Source organism: Sphaeramia orbicularis, unplaced genomic scaffold (assembly GCF_902148855.1).
Source record: "Sphaeramia orbicularis unplaced genomic scaffold, fSphaOr1.1, whole genome shotgun sequence".
NCBI lineage: Eukaryota > Metazoa > Chordata > Actinopteri > Kurtiformes > Apogonidae > Sphaeramia > Sphaeramia orbicularis.
In genome coordinates, this window is record NW_021941741.1 from 179568 (window position 1) to 206406 (window position 26839).

A 26839-nucleotide genomic window follows, 5' to 3' on the forward strand; every position below is an offset into this window, starting at 1 on the left:
AATCAGGTGAGAATGATCAGGGAACAGGAAGTAAAGACAACAGACACGACACATGAGGGGAAACTTAACAAAATAAAACAGGAAGTGACAAACAAAACATAAAAGACAGACAAAACCAGACTAACGTCTGGCTGCAGGTATGACAGTACCCCCCCTCCTAGGGACAGCACCAGACGGACCAGGGACATCAGGATGGCTTCGATGAAACTGTCGGATCAGGTCTGGGTCCAGAATGCGGGACGCTGGCACCCAGGAACGTTCCTCAGGTCCATAACCCTCCCAGTCCACAAGATACTGGAATCCTCTCCCCCGACGACGAGCTGCCATCAATCGCCGGACTGCGTAGGCTGGATCCCCATCAATCATCCGTGGTGGAGGTGGAGGTGGAGGTGGAGGTTGGGTGGGCGGGACCAGATGACTCTCTTTCACAGGTTTGATTTGGCTTACGTGAAACGTGGGATGGATCCTCATAGACCTTGGTAGTCTTAGACGTACAGAAACAGGATTAATAACTTTCGAGATAGGGAATGGACCTACAAACCTGGGTGCCAACTTGTGACTCTCTATCCGTAGAGGAAGATGTTTAGCCGACAGCCAAACCCGCTGGTCCGGATGGTAAACGGGCGCGGGGCTTCTATGGGAGTCCGCCATGGTCTTGTAACGGCCTGAAGCCTTCAACAGGGCCTGTCGAGCTCGAGTCCAGGTCCTCTTACATCTGTGAATAAGAGCCAAGGCCGAAGGCACGCCCACTTCCTTCTCCAATGAAGGAAACAAGGGCGGCTGATAACCATACACCACATGAAAGGGAGATAAGCCAGAAGAAGCACTGGGCAGCGAATTGTGAGCGAACTCCACCCACAACAGATGACGGCTCCAGGAGGCGGGGTTCTGAGAGGCCAACACACGGAGTCCCACCTCCAAGACCTGATTAAGCCTCTCCGTTTGGCCGTTGGTCTGCGGGTGAAAACCAGAAGACAGACTGACAGAAGCACCAACAAGAGAACAAAAAGCTTTCCAAAAACTAGCAATGAACTGAGGCCCTCTATCGGAGACAATGTCTCCAGGGAAACCATGTAAACGAAAAACATGTGACAACAGCGCCTCCGCTGTTTCCTTAGCCGAAGGCAGTTTAGGTAGGGGGATAAAATGCACCATCTTAGAGAACCTATCCACTGCCGTGAGTACAGTCGTGTTACCATTAGACAAAGGCAAACCAGTCACGAAGTCCAGAGCAATGTCCGACCAGGGCCTCTTAGGGACAGGTAACGGACGCAGCTCCCCTATAGGAGCCTTATTAGAGACTTTATTTACAGCACATATAGGACAAGCGGCCACATACTCAGCGACGTCCTTCTCCATAGCCGTCCACCAAAAACGTTGCTTCAGCATAAACAGAGTCCTCTTCACCCCGGGATGGCACGCCACCTTAGATGCGTGGCCCCACTGGATCACCTGAGAACGGAGGTGAGGAGGAACAAACAGGCGGTCTGGCGGTACGCCATCCGGAATCTCACAGTTATTAAGGGCCTCCATAACCAACTTCTCAACACCCCACTGAAACGCCCCAACCATACAGGAGCTGGGCAGAATAGTCTCAGGCTCAGAGATAGGTGTTTCAGGAGAGAATACTCTGGAGAGAGCATCCGGCTTACCATTCTTGGAGCCAGGACGGTAGGAAAGGGTGAAATTGAAGCGAGTGAAAAACAGAGCCCACCTGGCCTGACGGGAGTTGAGGCGTTTAGCTGAACGTAGGTACTCCAAGTTCTTACGGTCCGTCCAGATAAGAAACGGCACATCCGTCCCCTCCAACCAGTGCCGCCATTCTTCTAGCGCCACCTTGATGGCCAACAACTCACGGTTTCCAATGTCATAGTTCCTTTCGGCTGGCGACAGTCTTTTAGACAAGTAGGCGCAGGGGTGGAGCCTATTGTCAGTAGGAGAGCGCTGAGATATGACAGCCCCAACACCCAAATCAGAGGCATCGACTTCCACCACAAACTGCAGAGCTGGGTCAGGGATGGACAGGACAGGAGCGGTGGAGAACGCCCCCTTCAGGCGGTTGAAAGCCTTGTCAGCCTCGGGGCTCCACCTGAACACAGACTTGGAAGAGGTGAGAGAATGCAGGGGGGCAGCCACACTGCTGAACCCCCGGATAAACTTTCTATAGAAGTTAGCGAAGCCTAGAAATCTCTGAACATCCTTCCGGGATGCTGGAGTAGGCCACTCCCTGACCGCACTAACCTTCTCAGGATCCATCTGGACACTTCCCTCCGAAATGATGAAACCCAAAAAGGAAACCGAAGGTTGGTGGAACTCACATTTCTCCGCCTTGACATATAGTTGGTTGGCGAGTAGTCTTTGAAGCACCTGACGCACATGCTGAATGTGGGTCTCCTCGTCTGGGGAGAAAATCAGAATGTCGTCCAGATAGACAAATACAAAAACATTAAGCATGTCCCTGAGAACATCATTAACCAGGGCCTGGAAGACAGCAGGGGCGTTGGTTAGACCAACTGGCATCACCAGGTACTCGTAATGACCACTGGGGGTGTTAAACGCCGTCTTCCACTCATCTCCTTCTCTGATTCTAACTAAATGGTAAGCATTACGAAGGTCTAGTTTGGAGAAAATCTTGGCCCCATGCAAAAGTTCAAAAGCTGAAGACATAAGCGGCAAAGGGTATCTGTTACGGACAGTGATGTCATTAAGCCCCCGATAATCAATGCATGGCCTCAGCGACTTATCTTTCTTATCAACAAAGAAGAAACCTGCTCCTGCAGGCGACGAAGAGGGTCTAATTAACCCGGCTGCCAGGGACTCATCAATGTATTTTTTCATGGCTAGGTTCTCAGGGCCAGACAGAGAATATAACCTCCCTTTAGGAGGAGAAGTACCAGGGCGTAACTCAATAGAGCAGTCATACGAACAATGAGGTGGCAGGGCCGTGGCCTTAGACTTACTGAATACCTCCTTTAAGTCATGGTAACACAGGGGAACCTTCTCCAATGCAGGGAAATCCTTATCCTCCTCCTTAGGAACGCTAACCGGGGCCACTGAGATCTGAGGCGTCTTGGGAGGACATACTGGTAATTTAACAAACTTGCAACGAGATTCACAGTCTTTACCCCAAGAATAAACCTCCCCAGTGCCCCAATCAATAAACGGTTCATGTATTTGTAACCAAGGATAACCCAGAATTAATGGCTGAGTTTCTGAGCTGTAAATATGAAAACTAATGTTCTCCGTGTGTCCATCCATGAACTGCACAGCAACCGACTCGGTACAATGGGTTATCCGGCAGATCACGTGGTCATCCAGGGCTCGGGCTTCCAACGGACGCTGGACCGGGGTCGAGCTGAGCCCCAGTTTTTGTGCCAGGTTCTGGTCCATAAGATTAGTGTCGGAACAGGAATCGATCAGGACGGGGTGCTGGAGAGACAGAGAATCAGAGCACAGAAGAACCACAGGAAACGGACGAGTGACAGTGGATAAACACACAGTTCTGCTCAACAGCGACCCCTCACCTGTCTTAGCATCTGGTCTAAGAGAACAGTTGCTGACTCTGTGTCCTCCTTGTCCGCAGTATAGGCAGAGACCCTCAACCATACGTCGTCGGCGTTCTTCAGCTGAGATGTGAGTCCGTCCCAGTTGCATAGGCTCCTCCTTGTTACCGCCGGTCTCAGAAAAACCGGGAGACGAACCACCTCTCGACCAGGTCCCTTACTGGACAGAGAGCGGACCTCAGGTTCCTCTGACTGCCAAACTGACTCCTGATCAGCGACCCGGATGGCCTCGGTGATGACGTCGTCCAGGGAGTGAAGCTGTTGGTGGAGCGCCATCTCCCGGCCAACGGCACGATTAAGGCCAGTCAAAAAGGCAGTGATCAGGGCCTGGTTGTTCCACCCTGATTCCACCGCTAGGGATCGAAAGGCGCTCACATACTGCCTGATAGATTTATCTCCCTGTCTAAGCCTCATTAGCTGATGACCGGCGAATTGGCTCCGAACCGGGTGGTCATATACTCTCTTGAGTTCGGATACTAGGGCCGAAAAGGACTGAACAGCAGGGGAATCTTGCTCAAAAAGTGCGTTGAATTAACTTAGAGGGGGGCCCTCCAGCAGGCTGGCCACATAGGCAATCTTAACAGAGTCTTTAACAAAACGAACGGGCTGGGAATCAAAAATTAACTGGAGCTGGGTGAAAAAATCACGACATGTGTCAGGGTTACCAGAATATTTGGATGGGGCCGGAATGTTCGGCTCAGCCGAGTCTCGAACTGGTGGGTTAGTGGCCCGATTCTCGCCTGACACGGCTGCAGCCGCAGCCTGGGTACTGGTGAGTTGGGCGACCTGAGTGGTTAGCTGGTTCATTTTGTCGAGAAGGGTGTGGAGAGCCTGTTCATGTCCACCCAGCCTGTGCCCCTGGGACTGGATAGCCTCCTTGACCTGTGTGAGTTCTGCTGGATTCATATTGTGGCCAGTTTGTACTGTGATAACGTTAGTACAGGCACTGAATCCAAATGCAGAAACTCGGACACAAAAATAAGGTTCAAAAGATTTATTATTTACACACAGGTGTAAAAATAATATTAGTGACAGAATCTTGAGGATAAAGGTTGGTGATTTCCTCCTCTGATTCGTCCTCCGGATCGAGGGTGACAGCCCGTCTCCCCGAGCGGCCTTTGGGGTATTTTTCCCGACTAGGGAAAAGCAAAGGGAGGTCAGGGACGGAAACAGGTCATGCACAGGTAGGCTATCAAACAGGCAACAGGACATAAGGACAAGGCTAAACTCACGTACCAGTAGTCAGGGCGAGAAGGTCAGAACCAGGAAATCAGATGAGGCAGACAAAACCGACAGGGAGCAGGCAGTAGGCAAAAAACCGAGGAATCCAAAAACGGGTCACAACAGGCAGACAAACGAACAGACGAGGTCAAAACGCTGGTTAGAACTACTGGAGTTACAAACTGGCGTCTGACAGGGGGAAGAGACAGGGTTTAAATACACAAAAGGGAGGGAAGACAACTAGACACAGGTGGAGCAAATCAGGGTGGAGACAGGTAATCAGGTAAGAGGTGAGGATGATCAGGGAACAGGAAGTAAAGATGACAGACACGACACATGAGGGGAAACTTAACAAAATAAAACAGGAAGTGACAAACAAAACATAAAACACAGACGAGACCAGACTAACGTCTGGCTGCAGGTATGACAGTTTACACATATTTCACTGATCGCACATACACACAAGGTGAACTCTGAATCATTCTTTTGTCTGCACTTACTGTGCTTGTGCTAGGAAAATGACAGATACAGCCACTGGGGCTACATTAGTAGAAATGAGTGTAGCCACAAAAAGCCACAGCCAGTCTGGGTCCAGTCTGGTCCAGTCTGGGTCCAGTCTGGTCCAGTCTGGTCCAGTCTGGGTCCAGTCTGGTCCAGTCTGGTCCAGTCTGGGTCCAGTCTGGGTCCAGTCTGGTCCAGTCTGGTCCAGTCTGGGTCCAGTCTGGGTCCAGTCTGGTCCAGTCTGGGTCCAGTCTGGTCCAGTCTGGGTCCAGTCTGGGTCCAGTCTGGTCCAGTCTGGGTCCAGTCTGGTCCAGTCTGGGTCCAGTCTGGGTCCAGTCTGGTCCAGTCTGGGTCCAGTCTGGTCCAGTCTGGTCCAGTCTGGGTCCCTGCAGCAGGGCGCATAGCGGACCGCAGCGACAAGCATAGCTCCCCTGGGAAATTCTGGTAAAAATGCAGTCTTTTTCCTGCATTCTGGTGCATTTGGAGCTTAAAAATCTGTTCAATCTGGCTTCAGTTTCATACAAAAAAAATCATAAAAAATTAACTTAAGTCAACATTTTAATCTAAAAAGTGCTGCTACTGACATTTAATGTGTTGGAATGAGTGATTCTCAGTTAATCCACCAGGGGGCGCCGCTCAGAATTAACCATACTGGACAAATACCACGAAGAAGAGGAAAGTTTAATGAAGAAGAAGAAGAAGAAAGTCAGTAACAAACCTGTAGACGACAGAGGAACACTACTGTGATACTAATGTTGCAGCGTTTTCTCTGTAAGGTTTAAAAGTTTAGCTTCAGCAGGAAGAGAAAAGACAAATGAGTGACAGGTTTGGTTTGCACTTCTGCTGGTGGAGGTCCGCACCGCTCCGTACTCCCGCTGGTATTCTGTGTCTGGGTACTCATCCTCCATCAGCTGGAAAACAGATGAATGTAGTCAGATTACAGACAGAAGGCTGCGTCTGTATCTGTGTGTGTGGAACAGTGTTACTGTTAGTGTTCACTGTGTTCAGTGTTACTGTTAGTGTTCACTGTGTTCAGTGTTACTGTTAGTGTTCACTGTGTTCAGTGTCAGTGTTACTGTTAGTGTTCACTGTGTTCAGTGTTACTGTTAGTGTTCACTGTGTTCAGTGTTACTGTTAGTGTTCACTGTGTTCAGTGTCAGTGTTACTGTTAGTGTTCACTGTGTTCAGTGTTACTGTTAGTGTTCACTGTGTTCAGTGTCAGTGTTAGTGTTAGTGTTCACTGTGTTCAGTGTCAGTGTTAGTGTTAGTGTTCACTGTGTTCAGTGTCAGTGTTACTGTTAGTGTTCACTGTGTTCAGTGTCAGTGTTACTGTTAGTGTTCACTGTGTTCAGTGTTACTGTTAGTGTTCACTGTGTTCAGTGTCAGTGTTACTGTTAGTGTTCACTGTGTTCAGTGTCAGTGTTAGTGTTCACTGTGTTCAGTGTCAGTGTTACTGTTAGTGTTCACTGTGTTCAGTGTTAGTGTTAGTGTTCACTGTGTTCAGTGTCAGTGTTAGTGTTAGTGTTCACTGTGTTCAGTGTCAGTGTTAGTGTTCACTGTGTTCAGTGTCAGTGTTAGTGTTAGTGTTCACTGTGTTCAGTGTCAGTGTTACTGTTAGTGTTCACTGTGTTCAGTGTCAGTGTTAGTGTTAGTGTTCACTGTGTTCAGTGTCAGTGTTAGTGTTAGTGTTCACTGTGTTCAGTGTCAGTGTTAGTGTTCACTGTGTTCAGTGTCAGTGTTACTGTTAGTGTTCACTGTGTTCAGTGTTAGTGTTCACTGTGTTCAGTGTCAGTGTTACTGTTAGTGTTCACTGTGTTCAGTGTCAGTGTTAGTGTTCACTGTGTTCAGTGTCAGTGTTACTGTTAGTGTTCACTGTGTTCAGTGTCAGTGTTACTGTTAGTGTTCACTGTGTTCAGTGTTAGTGTTAGTGTTCACTGTGTTCAGTGTTAGTGTTAGTGTTCACTGTGTTCAGTGTTAGTGTTAGTGTTCACTGTGTTCAGTGTCAGTGTTACTCGGATCATTTCTTTGGTTCCATCTCCACACTCTTCACACTCACACTCATTCTTCCTCCTCCTCGTACCTGCTGCACACACCTGTGGCACACGGACAGAAGTGGGATCGGTGCAGTTGTATCAGATTACTTTTACAAGTACGAGTACACACACTGAGTATCGGAGCCGATACCCCATACTCGTATCAGAATGGGTGCATCCCTACCATACATCCTATCTTTATAATGTAATTTTTTAAAGTACATTTACCTTCTGGCTTACCTTTGCTTCACCAGCTCCTTTGCTTTCAGTAGATGTTGTACATGATGAAATGAACGAGCGCTAACTTCCCACAAGTGACGTGTGCAGTGTGAATTCACAAAAAATCGGAAACATTCGGATGAGTTGGATCGCCCTCGGCAGCGCTCTTCAGTAGTGGAGGCCGCATTTGTTATTTTCCTTGGTTATCGCTCGGACATTTTTGATCAGAGATGTAAGTTTGTTGATTTTACTCAAAAATACCTTGGCCACTGTGGCTACATGGGTTGAAAACAACTTTGCCAACCAGGAAAATGCATCGCCAATGGCAATGTGGCGATAGGCTAGCGCAAACCTAGACTTATGCCCCGTTTCCACTACGTGGTATCGACTCAACTCGACTCATCTCAGCCTTTTTGCGTTTCCCAGTACTACTCTTTTGGTATCACCTCCGCCGAGGTTCCAGGACTGGGGACCAGATACTAAAAGGTGACGAATGAACACTGCAGACCACTGATTGGTCAGACAGTTTTCTCTGTGCCCCGCCCTTTTACAAACAACAGATGCATTAGTGGACAGTAAATATAGCAGAACATTAATCCACATGAGAACAGCCCAAAACTAGACCAGGGTCGGTCCAGGAGATTCAGTCTTTGGTGGCCGACGTAAAAATTCAGACAAGACAACACGCAATGAGCGAGTTTATCAGCAACTCTGAGCAGACGACACGGAAGTAACGCGCCACATCGTTATGACGACCAGGTACTGTAAAGTCTGTAGTATCTTGTAACGGAAACGGTCTCCAGGAATACTGAGTTGAGCCGAGCCGAGCCGAGCCGGTTCCACGTAGTGGAAATGCAGCATATGTACGATAGATAAACTGAGTAAAGGGTTAATCTCAGTATTGTGACCGGTGTTACTGAACTTGAATAAGTTACTTGAATGTTCCTGTAACTGTCATTACCTCCACCAGGAGGTACTGTGATTACTTTGCTTTGTGTGGTTGTGTGTTTGTTTGCTTGTGTGTTAGCAAGATAACTCAAAAAGTTATGGACGGATTTTCACAAAATTTTCAGGGAATGTTGATACTGGCACAAGGAACAAATTATCAAATTTAGGTGGTGATTGGGGGTGGGGGGGCAGATCTGTCTTGGCAGAGGTCTGCGCTCTCCGAGTGCTTTTCTAGTTTCATATGTTGACTCTTTCTTTACTCATTCAAATATAGATCTAATGACTTCTACTTGAACTTCCATTTTATTTATTACCAGAGTAGAGGTCAACTGATTATTGGCCAGGCCAATTATCGGTGCCGATATTTGGAAATTTGACGTATATCGGCATCGGCCTTTTTTTAATCCGACGGGCTGATATCAAGAAATCTACTTCAAACTGAGTTATTTGGGCTCAGATGCAGCTGCACCTCTCTCTCTCTCTCTCTCTCTCTCTCTCTCTCACTCTTTCTCTCTCTCTCCTGCCTACTGTCTCCTGCACTATCCACCCTGCGCCCTCTGATTGGCTGATGCAGAAGCTGTCCTCACACACACACACTGCACAGAGGGAAAGTTTTCTGGTGTGAGAAACTCTGGAGAGAAAACACATGTGTCAAAGGTAAAGGCAGAAAACTCTTCTGAAACTGGACTAAACATCCCTGTGCTCTACATCTGATAACTACTACTAACATTACAGTGAGCAGCAGAAGAACGTCAGAGCAGAGGAAACATTAGCGGCAGCTCTGCTAACTTAGATGACCTCCTGACGTGTGTGTGAATTAGACTGCTGATAATACGGAGATGGAAACAGTCTGTGACAGAAAAGCATGTGCGTGGGATTAAGAGAGAGCGTAAAAAACTCACTTCACTTGTTTTAGGGACGTACGCTGAGGTGGAGTGTGATGAGCTTTTACCAGAACATGAGTTCATCAGTCTGGTTCTGAACGCTCTGCACACTGTGGATTAGTAATGGAGAAAATGTATGTGATGTAATAGTGTGTGTTTGTGTTACAGTCACATGAAGAACTCGACAACTCACAACTCCTAATGTCACTGTGAGCTTTCTAGTCCTAGGATCTGAAAATTAAAGTGAAGATGACAGAGTCAAATTCAGAAGTGATTTATGTGAACATGGTGGAACATTGTAAATCCTGTGTGTGCTCATTAAAGCCCTAAAGGCTGTTTGTGTTCTGTCAGGAGTTTACCTGCACTCATAGACACTATTAGACTTTTTATGGAGCTTTTTTCAGATTAATCATTAATAATGTAACAACACAGTTTTGAATGACAGGGTCCTGCTATCGCATGGTAAAATATAAAATTTAATAATGAAATCAACTTAAGGCGTTCCAAATGCTGTAATAAATGAAGCATGATGAATTGAGCAGATGTCAGCATGTGGCCCCAGAGTTTACAACAGTCTCCTGTATTTGTGTTGTGTTTGAACTTCAAACAAAGAGAAGTCATTATAGTTCTGTTTAAATTTTACTTTATTTACTGTGGAAAATTTTCAGGGAGCTATTTATTTAAGCTTTTATTCAACTTTATAAGAGATGCTTCTGAGTCTAGGAAATCCATGCACTTGTGGAGCTATTATTTTCTATTTGTTTGATTAAATAAACATGTTTTAGGCATTTAAACCAAGTTCAGTGTTTGCATTATTCCAAATTTTTTTACGCCAATTTTTACACTTTTACTGCAAATGAATATCGGCTCCAAATATCGGTTATCAGCCTCCTCTAACGACTAATAATCAGTATCAGCCCTGAAAAGCCCATATTGGTCGATTTCTGCCAAGAACACAACATAGAAGACAGACCGAGACCAGAACAGATGGACAGAAGACTAACCAGGACCAGATAGATAGATTCATGCCTTAAAACTGTCCACCTAATGTACATGGTGTTCAAATGAATGTACTAAATGCAGTTTCAACACTGAATATACTTGAACAATGTTGGATGTTAACATGTTTTCAGTTTTAGACTGAGGCTGTGTTATGTTTTGTTAAGGAATATTAGACAACTGCTGTTCAGTTAGGAACACTGTGTTCATGAACATTTTCAGCTGTTTAATGGAATTATTTGAATTACTGTTTCACAGCTAAAGTGGGGGATGATGTGGTGTATTGACCATATTATAATCATATGATGTTATGGGTACTTCAGTTTTTGTACTGCTGTGAACACCGTACAGACCAGGAGACCAGTTTGCACATGTGCACCGTAGTGTTATGAAGTGAAGCGTGGCAGTAAAGGCTCTAGAATGAAAGTTAGTGTGTGTCCACCTTGTAAATACTCGACAGAAACGCTTCATCTTTAATTAGGGCTTGTATATTTTTATATACTATATATCCTTAATTTTCATATCTCTCTGAAACAGACACACACCTGCAGTGACCGAAATCAGACAGTGATTTAGAATAGAAGAATAATGTACAAGAACAAAGTGTTGAGGACCAGCTGTTATTGGTTCCTGTCCAACTTTAATTAGAAGAAGAAGAGCATTACAGAAGATTAAGTACAAGACACTTAATAGAAGTTTCATCACCTTATGTGGGTGGAAATAGTTTAGGTCCATTTGTTTATCTAGTTTTGTGGAAGAACAGATGTAGAAAAGGTGAACATACTAACTCTGACACATTTACAGTTAAAATGGACCAAGTTCTGTTACAAAATTTTTTGCCTGTCAAGGGTTTTTCTTACCGGGGAACAGGGGTGCTGCACTCTCATACTTTCAGCTAGCATCCCCTTACCGAAATTCTGATTGTGTTTTGTTTTGTTTTTTTTTGCCCTGAAGCTCACAGTAATGCCGAACACTTATACTTACATGTAAAACAGTACTTACACAACATGCAATCTTCCCAAAAACAATCTTTTCCTGGCAAAACTACTACAGTAACAACGCATGACAATGTGCCTGGTCATCAAACGATATAATTATTCCAAAACTATTGGAAACATAGTAGGTAGACCGTCTGACGGTTCAAAACGACATGAATTGGCGACATTATTACACTTCTAACAGAAGAAAAAGTTACTCTCTGATTGGTTGCTTTAAAAAATTCCAGGAGGGCCACTAGAGTTATAAATTCCCTCTCAGATAGCCTCAGAATGTTCCATTTTTACCTCAGAGTTTCAAAGGGAAACCCCCCCCTTCCGCACCTTCCCCCATGCTTGGTCACTTCGCAACCCTTGCCTACCTGTGCTCCCTCTTACTAATTTTTTCTAGAAAAACCCCTACATGTTATGAAGGAAGTCATCTCCATAGTTTAAGATATGTTTCACTGCAGTGAGGATGAGTATGTCCATGTCATCATCTGGTTCAGAGTCAGTGCTGTAGTTCTTCACTGGGAAGATGCAGTTCAGGGGGATTCCCACAGCGTTGCTGAACTCTGTCATCTATATATGAAAAAAAAAAAAAAAAAGATTAGAACAGAATGGAACAGATGTGTTCCAGGCACAGAAGCATCAAAGTCACAAACTGAAAACACAGAAGTCCAAATTAAAGTCAGAAAACAGAGACTGGATCGGCCCTGACAGATGAGTGGACGGACAAATACCCAAGGGAAGCCAGACCCTAACTCTAATCCAACACAACTCACCTTTTTCTTCAGATGTGTGCTCTTGTAGACGTCCTTCACATCCTTCTCGATTTCGTCACAGCATTCATCAATGTGGGCTGCAATGGCTATCTGTGGAATCCCTACAGATTCACAAAGAATCCCTTTAATGCACAGCTGTCAAACATGCGTCCTGGGGGCCAAATCCAGTCCACCAAAGGTTCCAGTCCAGCCCGCGGGATGAATTTGCAAAAATTCCACTTCTGATATAAACGATCAAGGATGTCGAACTCATTTGAGTTCAGGTTCCACATACAGGACAATGTGATCTCAACTAAAATAATAGCATAATAACCTATAAATAATGACTCCAAATGTTCTTAGTTTAATGTGAAAAACATAATATTACATTGCACCTGTAAGTCATGACAACTCCGTAGTTGTTTTAGTGTAAAAACTTACATTAAATTATGAAAATATTAACATTTACAAACTATCCTTTAACAATACAATGTGAAAAACCTGAAATTTTGTAAGTAAAATTTGAACATTATACTTCCTGTTATTAAATATATTGTGCCTTTGTAGATCCAATACTTAATATATACACATGTATAAATGGTAAGTTGAGATGTGTAATATTGTTAAAATTGCACTTATTTTTCTTAAGAAATCTCAGTTTTTTCAGGTTATTCACATCATTTTTGTTTGGATAGTTTGTAAATGTACATATTTTCATAATTTATTTTTGATTGCACTAAAACAAAGAGAAAATTTTGGAGTCATCATTATTTACAAGTTATTATGCCATTATTTCAGTGGTTTGGCCAACTGGAGATCAATTTGGGCTGAATGTGGCCCCTGAACTAAAATGAGTTTGACAGGCCTGCTTTAAGGTTTTCATCAGGAGCTACTCAAACACTGACATGACGATGAAACCGGTCTGTGATGTCATGGAGGGGGCGGGGCTTAGGTCTTCACAAACCCACAACTTGGACCAGGTGACTTTGTCCTGTTGCAGACCAGGTTTATTTGTGCATTTTTTCACTTTTCTTTTGTCAGTTCTCCTCCAACCCCTTTCCTGACCCCCTAAGTGTGATGTCGTTGACCTTTGACCTGTATGGAAGTGTAACTTTACCCAGATCTCTGGCTGTTTCTCTGATGGCCTTCATCTTCTGAATGACTGAGGGGCTAATGTTTGGTGAGTTGACATTGAGGAGACAAACCAACACATGAACCTGGTCATTTGGGGTTGGAAAGATTTTATAGTGTCCGTTGAACATTGACAGTGTAGATGTAGGGTTGAACTGAAAAGACAAAGGAAACATGTTAATGGAAACACCTCCTGCATGTCTGACAGACTAAAGACAACCTTTAGAACAGTTCTGTCAAACTCATGTCAGTTCAGTTCCACATTCAGCTAAATTAGATCTGCAGTGGGCCGAACCAGTGAAATTATAACATAATAATATACAAATAATGTCAACTCCAAACTTTTCTCCATGTTTTAGATCGAAAAAAAGTAAATTTACATTATGAAAAGGTTTCCATCTACAAACTATCCTTTCAAAAGATGTGAATAACATGAACAAACTGAAAAAATCAGTGTCATTTGAACACTATTCTGCCTCAGTTTATCATTTCCACATGTACGTTATAACGTACAGATCACAGTGGATCTACAAACACACAAAACATTTAATAACAGACAGAATATTATTAAAATTGTACTGACTTCTCTTAAGACATTTCAGGTTATTCACATTTTTTGCAAAATTATACTTTGTTTTAGTGTAAATACATGAAAATATTTACGTTTACTAAGAAAAATATTTGAAGCTGTCATTATTTCTCTGTTCTTCTGATAGTATTTGACTGGTTTAACCCACTTTAGATTGAATTAGTCTGAATGTGGAACCTGAACTAAAAGGATTGTTCATTTCTTTTTGCATTTCACAAATTCATCCCAGGGCCGGACTGGACCCTTTGGTGGGCCGGATTTAGCCCCCGGGACACATGTTTGACACCTGTGCTTTAGAAGATGGTTCTCTGATTTTCTCTGGAGAACCAGCACAACCTCCACTCTGAGGAGGAGCTGGAACGTTGGGTTGTACCTCGTAACCCTCCTTCACATGTCCCTTCATGGCCAGTTGAATGTCTTCAGCTCGGACACCGAAGTTCTCACCGTCCTCCAACCCCATGATGTCGTAGAAGACGATGGGGTGATGACCTTCTCCTTGTCTTTGGATTTTATGAGCCTCGTACTAAAGAGAGAAATGAGTCTGACGTCAGCCGTCAGTTTACAGTTGAACAGCCCTGAACCTGTTGTATTTATAATATCTATTAAACCCTAACCCTTACCCTAACCCAGGGCTCTGCAACTTTTATTATCAGTCAGAGCCTTTTTGGCCCCTCCCTCTTCTACAAAAAAAATAGTCTGGAGCCGCAAAAACTAACAGAGCTTATAAACTTTTAAAAGTTTTAATCTTTTTGACATTTTATCTGTTCCAACCACTGAATCCAACAAACAGAAGTGCAGTGTGGAATGGATTCTGGAGTATGATTACTCTAAAAGTACACAGTAAAAGTAGTTCATAGTATTTGTGCTAATAGTATATGAAGTACTAATACTAAAAATACCAAATTCATGAGGTACTTATTGGAAAAAAATACTTTTATTTATCATTGAATTTAGTCTTAAAGCCTATTTCAGATGAAAAAAACAAACATTTTTGTATCTTGGAAGGGAATCAGTTGTAGGATTACCCCAAAAATACACAGTACTTATACTCATACAGTCACTCTATGAAAAGTATCGCTATTTATGGAAATTATTCTTTTCCAAACTCAACACTGCCTCCACAGTTCCCAGTCGTACTGCTCCAAATTCTCCTGGAAAACGGAGAAAATTATGACAGAACCCTCTGTCCGTCTGCGTCTTTAACGTAGAACATAAATGAGCCCTTACTTCTGGCACTTTGGCTCCATGCAGCTCATCTACTGTTATTGTTAAATGAGTAGAACACACAAAAAACACTAGCGGCTGGACTGACCATGCAGAGGAGAATCACAGCTGGCTTGACTGCAGTAAAGAGAGCCACTACAAAGAGGATGAAGAGCTGCAGGCTGCCGACCCCTGCCCTAACCCTTACCTGGACCACAGGTCCAGATTCATCCACCCTCCATCCCCCCACCCATGACCTTCTGGTGGTCTCATACCTTTACAGTGAAGCTCTTTGTGGCTGTTTCAGCAGCATTGGCTGCAGCTCTGATATAACTCTGGCCACGGATCGCAGTTATGACAGAGTTGATGAAGCTGGACTTTCCAGCTCCGACTGGTCCATAGATCAGAACCCTGAGCTGTTCCACCTTAGAACCCTTAGGCTGATAGTCCCTCACAAACCTCTGGAGGTCTTCTTTCTGTTTCCTCCTGTTAAAGACAGTTTACATTTGATATTACATCCATTTCTACATTCATTTTCATTTGTATTGACTTAAATCTTAATGTAAATCTTGACTTAAACCTTCTTTGAACCACGCCCCACTAACAGCTGAGTGACTTATACTGTTGTCATGTACAACAGTAGTCGCTAATGCACCCACACATACACTACCAGTCAAAAGTTTTAGAACACCCCAATTTCTCCAGTTTTGTATTGAAGTTCAAGCAGTTCCAGTCCAATGAACAGTTTGAAATGGTCCAAAGGTAAGCAGTGAACTGTCAGAGGTAAAAAAAAAAAAAAAAAGGTAAGGTTAAACAAAACTGAAAAATAATGTACATTTCAGAATTGTACAAAAAGGAGGCCCCGACGTTCAATGACACTAGTGAGAACCCTGATGCTGAAGGAAACTGGACTTCCTGACACCTGGACTTTCTTGGACATTTCTCTGGAGGACACACCTCCATTTTTCACTCGTCTGATGCTCTGTCTTTCTTCTATGGTTCATTGCCTTTTCCTCTTTTCCATTTTTAGCTTACCGGCCAATAGGCCGTAAGCTATTGTCGTCATGCAGCGTCTGTCGGCGTTGTCGTCATCTGTCGTCATCGTCTGTTACAAAACTTTCAGTCGTCTTCTTCTCCGAAACTACAATTCCCATTGACTTCAAACTTGGTATACAGCTTCTGTATGATGGTGTCAACAAAAGTTAGTGAAATATTTGGATCTGGATCTGATTCTGGATTTGGTGCCACTTTGACAAATGTCCCCATTATCAGAGATAGGAAGTGGATGGATGCAATAACTCAGTAAATCTAAATGATCTCCAGTGTAAATGTCTCCAGTCCAGCCCTGATGGGGAGATGAGCCAAACATAATGTCCACATGCTGATCAGGATCTGCTTCTGGATCTGGAACTGACACAAAATGTAACATGGGCTCTTATGGGGAAAACATTTCAATCGTCTTCTTCTCCCAAACTCCAGTTCTGATTGACTTCAAACTTGGTCTGCAGCTTCTGTATGATGATGTCAACACAAGGGATTGAAATTATTTGGATCTGGATCTGATTCTGGATTTGGTGCCACTTTGAAAAATGTTCCCATTCTAACAGATAGGAAGTGGATTGATCCAATAAATCAGTATCAATGATATCAAGTGTGAGTTTGAATTGTTGACAGATCTGATTGGAATATGAGCAAAACATGGACTATTTGTGTAATAGAATAAATACACAGAACTGGGGCAGAATAAATGGATCTGGATACATTTACCTAAGCTTTGGTCCGATTTTTTTTTTTTTACCTCTGGCAGTTCACCGCTTACCTTTGTACCATTTCAAACTGTTCATTAGACTGGAACCGATGGAATTTCAATGGAAAACTGGAAAAATTGGGGTGTTCTAAAACTTCAGGCCGGTAGTGTTTGACAATATGTCACTCATGACCCCCCCATGTGCTCATGCCCTCAAGTAAATCAGCAAACATCAGAATCTAATTTAACCTCTAATGATATCTTTATTAAAAACCCTTACTGAAACATAAACCTGTCACTACAAATATAAACATATACTTACGTCCAGTCCGTCTTCCTCCATGGATCTTCAGATGCTGCAGAGAAAATGTAAAGATGTGTTAAAATACCAGCCATCATGTTTTTTATCGTGTATGAATAATTTAAGACCGAAACAGTGAAAGTAAGTAATGCAACAACTGAGGTCATACTGGGAGGTGATGGTGGAGGAGGAGCTGGAAAGTATGACACTGAAGAAACAGAAGACAAGCAGCTTAGAACTGGAAACCTTAAACATTGAGTTAATTTATATGATTCTGTGTGAAGAATATTTAAAGTAGACTTTTGATGACTTACTGTGTGGTCTCTCCACTGCAAAGATAAAACATAAAAAAAAACAAAACAGGAAACATGAAAAACAGGTTAGATATGAAAACATGAAACGTTATTTTGGTTTGTATTGACTTTCATTCATCATTTTGTAATTTTTTCATATTCATAGATTGTAAACAATCCAGTTCATAAACAGACTCACAATAAGCCGTTTTTTGTTGATGGACATGACTTTTCGCACCAAAAGTCGCTTCTACTTGAAAGTCACGATCTTTGGGAAAGAGAGGAGACAGTTTATACGTCTACAAAACATTAAATATTGTCTGTAAATGAAGTTAAATATGATGTGATAAATCAGTGTCATCATGTCTGACCCCCGGTGAAACTGATGGACTCCCCAGTCTGGGAGGATGTTCATTCAGTTTAATTTTGTAGAAAAAAGCAGATCACAGACATGAGTCAAAACTAAAGCCATTTCAAATGGAAACTTTCTGGCTTTAAGAAACACTAAAAGAAATCAAGAAAAAAAGATGTGGTAGTCAGTAACAGTTACGTTTTCAGACCAAGCAGAAGGAAAAACTGATGGAATCACTCAGTTCTGAGGAAAAAAGGATGGAATGTCCTGTAAACGTCCATTCCCAAAACGAGCAGCTGCATCAGCCTGGATGTGCTGGTACGTCTGCACTTCAGCAGCAGTGATCACACCTGGGACAGCTGTTGAACCCAGTGGACTGACATGAACCACGGCTCCAACACAACACATGTCCATGGACTCTAAGCTCCGCCCCTCTACTTCCTGAACTCCAGGTGGGTCTTTGATTTCCTGTCGTTCATTATTGGACACACTCATGAATCCAGGTGTGTGTGCTGCTTCTTGTGACTACTGTTTAATTTGGCACACCTGGATTCATCAGCCACCTGAAGTTCAGGAAGTAGAGGGGCGGGGCTTAGAGCCCATTGAAACAAAGGAGAGGATTATCAAACTTCTGAAAGAAGGTCAATCATCACACAATGTTGCAAAAGATGTTGTTTGTTGACAGTCAGCTGTGTCTAAAATCTGGACCAAGTACAAACAACATGAGAAGGTTGTTAAAGGCAAGCATACCGGTAGAGCAAGGAAGACGGAAAAGTCCAAGCCATATGTGTTGAAAACAGAAAATGAACAGCAAAACAAATGAGGAACAAATGGGAGGAAACTGGAGTCAACGTCTGTGAGCGAACTGTAAGAAACCGCCTAAAGGAAATGGGATTTACATACAGGAAAGCAAAACCAAAGCCATCATTAACACCTAAACCAGGGCTGTCAAACATGTGTCCCCCCCAAAGGGTCCAGTTCAGCCCCTGGGATGTTTTTGCCAAGTGCAAAAATTCCACAGTCTGGAACTGAATTAAGCAAAAAAAAATAATTAGCTTGAATTAAGGAAAAAATCTCAAATTAAGCCAAAAAAAAAAAAAACTTCAATTAAGTAAAAAAAAAAAAAAAATCTTAAATTAAGCCAAAAAATCTAGAATTAACTTAATTTTTTTCTCCTTTGTTTTAGTGCAAAAATCACATTAAATTGTGAAACTCTTTCCATTTCCAAACTCTCCTGTACCAATAAAATGTGACTAACCTGAACAAATGTGTCCAACCTGAAATGTCTGTATTAAATTCAGTCCAGTTTGAACTCTTTTCTTCCTGTTCCTCAGTGTTTAGTGCAGTGGTTCTTAACCTTGTTGGAGGTACTGAACCCCACCAGTTTCATATGTGCATTCACCGAACCCTTCTTTATTAAAAAATAAAATATGATTTTTTCCAAATTCAAGACACAGGTATATGTTTTACTGGTGCACAAAATGAACCGTGCATTAACATCACTGTGTTCAAAGAACAAAACCAATACAGTGCATGAACTTACAACATATTCCATACCTTTTCACAAAGACATGACCTTTTTAATACAACCACACTGAAATGGTTTTAATTTTTAACCTTATGTATTCCAATAATGAACTTATTGTATTTATGCTATTTATCATTTTGAACATTTTAACACACACCCATCACCTAATTTCCATCAGGCTACAATAATAATGAATATTTACTGCAAATCAGTGTGACTTCTGCTGTTGTCGAGTGTGTGTCTTGACCTCCGCCGAACCCCTGAGACTGACTCACCGAACCCCTAGGGTTCCATCGAACCCAGGTTAAGAACCACTGGTTTAGTGTCTTTGGAGATCTGATCCAGAATGCACATGGACTAATGAGAAGTGGAGGAAGAAGACTGAGAAAATTACACTAAATTTTCTTAAGTTTTTTAATTTAAATTTCAGGGGGGTTTTTTGTTTTTGTTTTTTTTTTGGGGGGGGGGGGGGTTGGATAGTTTATAAAAGTAAGTATTTTCATAATTTAATGTTTTTTGTTTGTTTTTTTTTTTTTTTTTTTTTTTTTACAATAAAACACAGACATGAATTGTCAGTTGTCATTATTTATAGGTTATTATGTTAATATTTTTCTGGTCCGGCCCACTGCAGATCAAATTTAGCTGAATATGGAACTGAACTAACATGAGTTTGACAGGCCTGACCTAAACAGAAAAAAATCGGACCAGTGTCCCTGTATCTTAGCGTCCAAATTCAAAGCTGTGTTAAATGTATCCACATCCATTTATTCTCCCCCAGTTCTGTGTATTTATTCTATTACACAAATAGTCCATGTTTTGCTCATATTCAATCAGATCTGTCAAAAATTCAAATTCACACTTGATATCATTGATATTTACTGATTCAATCCACTTCCTATCTGTTAGAATGGGAACATTTTTCAAAGTGGCACCAAATCCAGAATCAGATCCGGATCGAAATAATTTCAATCCCTTGTGTTGTCATCATCATACAGAAGCTGTAGACCAAGTTTGAAGTCAATCAGAACTGGAGCTTCAGAGAAAAAGACGATTGAAATGTTTTCCCCATAAGAGCCCATGTTAAATTTTGTGTCAGTTGCGTCAGTTAATGGGAACATTTTTCAAAGTGGCACCAAATCCAGAATCAGATCCGGATTGAAATAATTTCACTAACTTTTGTTGAAATTATCATACAGAAGCTGTATACCAAGTTTGAAGTCAATCGGAATTGTAGTTTTGGAGAAGAAGACGATTGAAATTTTTGTAATAGACGACAGACAATGACAGACAATGACAGACAATGACAGACGATGACAGACAATGACAGACACCGCATGACAACAATAGCTTACGGCCTGTCGGCCGGTAAGCTAAAAACCAGGTTCCAGTGGGCTAAGGAAAAGCAGTGGTGGACTGTGGATGAAAGTCAGATTCAGTGATGAATGCTTTGGACAGGTGATGATGCTGGAACTGTTGTTCGGTGATTTCTGAAGACGAGTGGCTGAAGAAAACCTGCACACGTCCACAGTCACGGATGATCTGGGGCTGCACGTCCGCTAAAGGCGCTGGGGACATGGATGACATCACATCTGCAATAAATGCACAAGCTGACGTTGACATTGTGGACACTTTCTGATCCCATCAGTTGAAAGGGCGTTTGGGGATGATGGAATCATTTTTCAGGATGATCATGCATCTGCTGTCGAGCAAAAACTGTGAAAACATTTCTTGAAGACAGACACATCAGGTCAATGTCATGTCCTGCAGACAGTCCAGATCTCAATCCAGTTGAAAATCTGTGGAGGAAGTTGAAGAAAATTGTCCATGACAAGAATCCAACCTGCAAAACTGATCTGGGAAAAGCACTGAGAGAAAGTTGGATCCAGACTGATGACAGACCGTCTGTCACTCATCTGGTCCAGGCCTCTGAGACTGAGCTGTTAGGAAAGCCAGAGGTGGTGCAACACACTGCTGTGTTCACGTGTTCTTCTGTTGTTGGTTTTTTTTCATGATTCCATCCTTTTTTCCTCAGAATTGAGTGATTCCATATTTTTTTCCTTCTGCTTGGTCTAAAAAAGTAACTGTTACTGACTACCACATCTTTTCTTAAAGCCAGAAAGTTTCCATTTGAAATGACTTTAGTTTTGTCTCATGTCTGTGATCTGATTTTTTTCTACAACATTAAACTGAATGAACATCCTCCCAGACTGGGGAGTCCATCAGTTTCACCAGGGGTTGTATGTGGAGGTGGTGTTGAAAAGACAGAACATTAAAACAGACATAAGACACAAAATAGTTGTTTTTAACATTTTTAAACAGATTCATTGTGGGTCAGTGACATTAGTTATCCATCTTTGTAACCATGAACTGAACTCTTCATTCAGTCTTACCTTTGCTTAATGTTCCTCCCATTTTACAAAGTTATAAAAGATGTTTGTCCAGATGGAAAAACCTGTTTGAAAATCAAAAACATTATTTCACAGAAAGAGTTTGGACTGAATGTGACTGAATTTGTGCAGCGCAGTAGGAGGTTTATCAGACAGAGTGATGCAGACGTACCTGCAGTTTCAGAAGCTCTTCACCAGTGAACAAGTGGAAAACAATGACAGGAAAGACAGTCGGCAGCTTTTATAGACGAAGCCTCTCCCACTGTTCAGGCTGATGGAAAACACCAGACATATAAGAAACCCTTTCACTTTCTAAAGGCTGAGGTATGGCCTTATCCTTTGTACTTATAAAACACACTTTTTCAGTCTGATAAGTCATCAGTTAGTGGGTCCAGACCAGGGTTCTGGATCTGGTTCAAAGCCATAATGGCGTCACTGGCAGTGCTATATAAAAGCCATCAGTGTTATCAGGGGATTTATGAGGTGGATCAGCCATTGGACTGTGACACAGGATCAAGTAGTTAAGATAAGTTACTGATCATTCAGACCTTCAGAAATTTCCCAAACCCCACAAATGCAACGATCTGTGAAAAATTAACTGGAGTCAGAAAACTGCATAAAATGTCATGATAGAAAAAGCATCATGCATCTATTGTTCTTTCATCGATCTGTGAAATACTAACAGGAAACTAGGGATGTAATGTTACCGGTATAATGATAAACCGCGGTAAAATTCCCGATGGTTAGTCTTACCATTTACATTCTAATTATCATGATAACCGTGTTCAATTACTGCACTTTCAACACAAACTTGATGTGGAAAATGGTCAAACAAAGGCTGTGTCATCTTTAATGCACATGTGTATGTTTGGCATTCACTGTTTTAGACTCATGTTGGTTCAGGTTCCACATTTAGACCAGTATGAGCTAAAATAAGAACAGAATAAACTAGACATAATGACAAATACAAACATTTCTCACACCACTACACTAAAAATACACTAAAGTACACTAAAAATATGCAAAAATACACTAAAATATACCAAAAATTTGCAAAAATACACTAAAAACATACTAAAGTATACAAAAAATAAGCAAAATTACACTAAAGTATAGAAAAAATATGCAAAAATATACAAAAAATATGCAAAAAATACACTAAAAACATACTAAATTAGACAAAAGATGTGCAAAATTACACATAAATACATATCTTTAATGGACATTTGTATGTTTGATGGTTACATGTTAATATTTGAATATTTCTGCAACAGAAAGTACATTGTGCCTATTATTTTATTTTATTTTATTTATTTATTTTCAAATTTATTCAGGTTGTGTATAAATACTTTTTGAACATTTTGACCACATTTCAACAATATCATGATAATAATGATAACTGTGACAATTTTGGTCACAGTAACCATGATCTGAAATGTTCATATCATTACATCCCTACAGGAAACACAGTGTGTTTGGTGAAATCCCAGACCCTTACACTTGTCCTTTAGCCTTCAAATCTAAGTCTGGAATCTGAAACGACCACAGACGGAGGGATCCCAGATAGCAGTTACCTTTGGGCCGGATCCGCATGAAAGCCTTTACATCCGTTTCTAGCTCACATCCGTTTTCTGACTTTGGACCAAATCTGCATCGGATCCGTCTTCCAGCTCTCTCTAGCAGTTCTGGAGTTGTGCTGGCTTACGGATTCGGCCCAGAACAGTCTCCCATCACACAACCAAGACTCATTTTCAAAGTAGTAATACTGATCTGGACCAGAATCGTAATACAAATGTGGGCCAGTATGATTCTCGTGTATATTCTAGATGTGATTGAACGGAACTGGGCCAGAGCCGGACCATTAGAAGATCCGTTTGGCGGAGCAGTACCTGTTTTGGCCCGATGTGCATTTGGACACCAGGCCAGATCCACCAAACGGTTTCGGGCCAAATTTGGGTGCGATTCTGTACCAGATCTGTCCCAGTATCTGTTTGCCATCTGGGGAATCACAGTAAAACTTTAAAGCCCATGTTAGTTCAACATGTAAAGTGTTCAGATGCACATCTGTGCCCACTGCGCCTCATCTGACTTTTACACAGAATTTTTAAAGGCTCTGCTGACTATTCAAATGAAATATTCTATTAAGATGGAAAGCACAAAGGCTAAAAGTATTATATTTTCCTTTGTCGGACTGGGGTGGGGGTGGTCAGCGGACGGACGGACGGGGGGGGGGGGGGGGGGGGGGGGACCAGTCAGCTGTCACCCCCGCCATCATCATCATCATCAGCTGGATCTGATGTATCTGTTTGAGCCGCTCCAACCCGACCCCAAATAAAGTGACATTTTCTTAACCCACCCCAGCCCCTCCCACGGGTCCCACGGGTTACCCCCCATCAATGATCTGGGATCTGTGATCACTGATGATCAATAATGACAATCGCGGCCACATCCCCAAATCGCTTTATCCCTTGGAAGTAACTCAATGGAAATGTGACATTCCTGTCAGTCCGCTGAAATGCCGTTTGACGGAACTCAGCCGAAAGCGCCGAAACTGTGTGAGAGCGGGATTTGGTTCCGTCTCAGGACAGGTACACGGACCTGGCCCACATCAGTGTTACAGGTTTAATGGAATGGAACAAGTAAAAAAAATCAGGGGGGTGTATGTCCTCTGATATGTCTGAACCTTTTGGAATTAATAATAGTAAATAAATACATTTAAATATAAAAAGTGTCATAACTGAATAATTAATTATAAGTAATCCTATTTTTGAATAAAGGAATGAGAAAAAAAAATAAAATCTATTAGTTGTTTCATTCAGTCTACCCCATTCAGTGAAGTTGACTGGTCCAGTTAGTCCAGCTCCACTGTCATCCGGATGCAGATGTATGGACACACTCCACATTACAGGTGAGTACTCTGATTTTTTGTTCTGATTTGCAGTATTTGGTTCAAAGTATGTCAAACTAGTATGATGATTGGTGTAACAGTTTTTCCAAACAGAACTCTGTTCACCTCAGTCAGTTGTTTGTCTGTTTCAATAGAATAGTCGGTTGTTACAGTCTGGAAAGGGGAAGGCTGCCGTGACTGTGTCTGATGAAAAATAATGATTAAATAATGTAAATAAATTGAATAATGATTGAAAATAAAAATTATAGTAATGTTGTGTAGTGAGTTTTGAGGCGCATATGGATGCCAAATGCTAGTTAAGAGGTGAACGTCAGTTACACATTACACGGTAATGTAGTGACCAAACTATTAGCATCCGTTATATTAGCTAACATGCTATGCTAAGCTATATGATGGTCACATAACAGGGCTGCAGACGAACAGTCTAAAACTGTGAAAGTAAAAAAAAAAAAGCTTAAGGTGGATTAATGTCTGAAAACTATGATCAATCGTCACCAAATTTTGTGTGAACATATCTAATCATGTCAACTCTCACCTCTCCTAAAATCAAAACGAAAACCCTAATATTATGGATGTTGTCATGATAAGTTTTATCAGGTGCACATTAGAGAAAAAGCTTAATGTAGTTTCATGTCAGAAAACAGCAGCGGATCAACAGATTAGAGAAGGACTTGTTCTTATTCTATTCTATTTTTAAAGGTTACTTATCATTACCATTTATTAGATGGATTTTTCATTTTTCATATTTTAGAGACACACACACACACACACACACACACACACACAGACAATTTATTAAATAAATTTGTTGATGATTGATCGCAGTTTTTGGACATTAAGGGCCGGATCTACGAAGATCATAATTTGCGTTTAGTAATTTGCTTGCACAGTTTTGTGTGTGGGGCTGGACCGCGGTTTGTGGGTGATTTACAAAGATTGCGCAAAGAACAACAGGTGCAAAGTCTTGCAGACCGCCCTATTTAAATGAGGGTTTTGTGTACGCTACTGGAGACAATACGCTGTAGAAACTGCTGTGGGATACACCAGCACTAATGGTAACAGTGCGCTGAATGATCCAGACGCATGGAAATGTAACGTTGGAGGAGTCTAGTCATAGAAGGTATTGCATGACTCATTCATTCACTCATTTTTCATTTTAAAGGTGTGTGTGGGTGGGGGGGGTGGGGGGTTTGGATTGAATATACTGTATTTACATTTTCTCCTCCCAGCACACGCACAATTGCGTGTCATATTACAAATTCATTCAATCTGTTCTGTCATTTATGCACTCTTCCCACTGTCACATACTCACAGGCAGCTATGGGCTTACCTGAAAAATTATTTGAAAAAATATTCACTCTGTTTGTGTCTATTTTACATTATAGGTACTGTGAGAAAATGCGGCTCCACCAGATCCGCCACCAGTGGAGTCAGCAGCTGTAAGATGGTTTGGATGGAGCGGGCATCAGGAGAGGGAGAGAGGCGTCAACGCTGAGCCAGGCATTAAGTTTTTGTTTTCGGGCTTTTCCAGTCAGTTTGACAGTCAGTTCAGTTTTTGTCCCAGTTTGCTGTGTTCTATCAGTTGTTTAAATTTTTTCATACATGTGTTTGTTAATATGGCCTAGCGTTAAATAAAACTGTTTCATCTATATGCATTGGTTCTTGATTGAAGATCTAGTTGTACAGACAAACAGGACTCAGACTAAAAAGTAAGCCATGTTAAACAGATACATAGACTACATCCTTGATTCAGCTTCAAACATTCATTTGCGTGTAGATATTTTTGGTCTTAATTTTTCCACAGTCAGGTATTAGCCCCTGCAAATTCATGACCTGTCTAGACTGGTCTGATCTTGGTATTTTACATATAGCTTAAACAACGACTACAGCATTAGGCCAGTTAATGATGATAGTTATAGTAATAATAACAACAACAACAATAATAATGCCATACATAATTCAGAGAGCAAAGAGATGCTGGTGTAAGCAATGTTTCTGTTCTGCCGATTTATAGAATGATTTATTCATGTGGACTGACAGGATGTAATACAGAGTGCTTTTATTGTGAAGGCAGGAAGTGTGTTTTGTGTGTAAAAACGCAGGTTGTTCATGCTGGTGTTGAAGACAGTGCTGTGAAGAAATAAAGTGCCTCCAAAGTTAAAGCTGTCATCCTTTTTACACATCATGCCGTCAGGACTCATCTTCCACACGCTCGGTTACACTGGGACGGATCTGGAACAGAATCGCACCCCGACACGGCCTGAAACCGTTTGGCGGACCTGGCCCGGTGTCCA

General features: G+C 42.0%; 1 protein-coding gene across 1 annotated transcript; it reads right to left on the bottom strand.

Moving 5' to 3' along the window:
- Positions 1-11150: 11150 nt before the first annotated feature.
- LOC115416909 (interferon-induced protein 44-like) lies at positions 11151-18217 on the bottom strand. The gene is made up of 10 exons (XM_030130778.1): positions 17998-18217; positions 17392-17406; positions 17247-17285; positions 17099-17132; positions 15305-15515; positions 14113-14349; positions 13224-13392; positions 12128-12228; positions 11767-11924; positions 11151-11208 (listed from the first exon to the last, which is right to left on the bottom strand). Exons 1-10 carry the CDS (start codon positions 18215-18217, stop codon positions 11193-11195), a joined length of 1200 nt encoding a protein of 399 aa, XP_029986638.1. The 3' UTR covers positions 11151-11192.
- Positions 18218-26839: the final 8622 nt, after the last annotated feature.

Bases quoted from the DNA above. Each gene is read 5' to 3' on its own strand.
- LOC115416909 (XM_030130778.1), bottom strand. From the start codon at position 18,217: ATGAGTGTGTCCAATAATGAACGACAGGAAATCAAAGACCCACCTGGA. The intron at 15,516-17,098 runs GTAAGTATATGT...TGTCTTTAACAG, and splicing joins TGGAGGAAGACGGACTGGAC to GAGGAAACAGAAAGAAGACC. The intron at 12,229-13,223 runs GTAAAGTTACAC...GTGAATCTGTAG, and splicing joins AGAAACAGCCAGAGATCTGG to GGATTCCACAGATAGCCATT.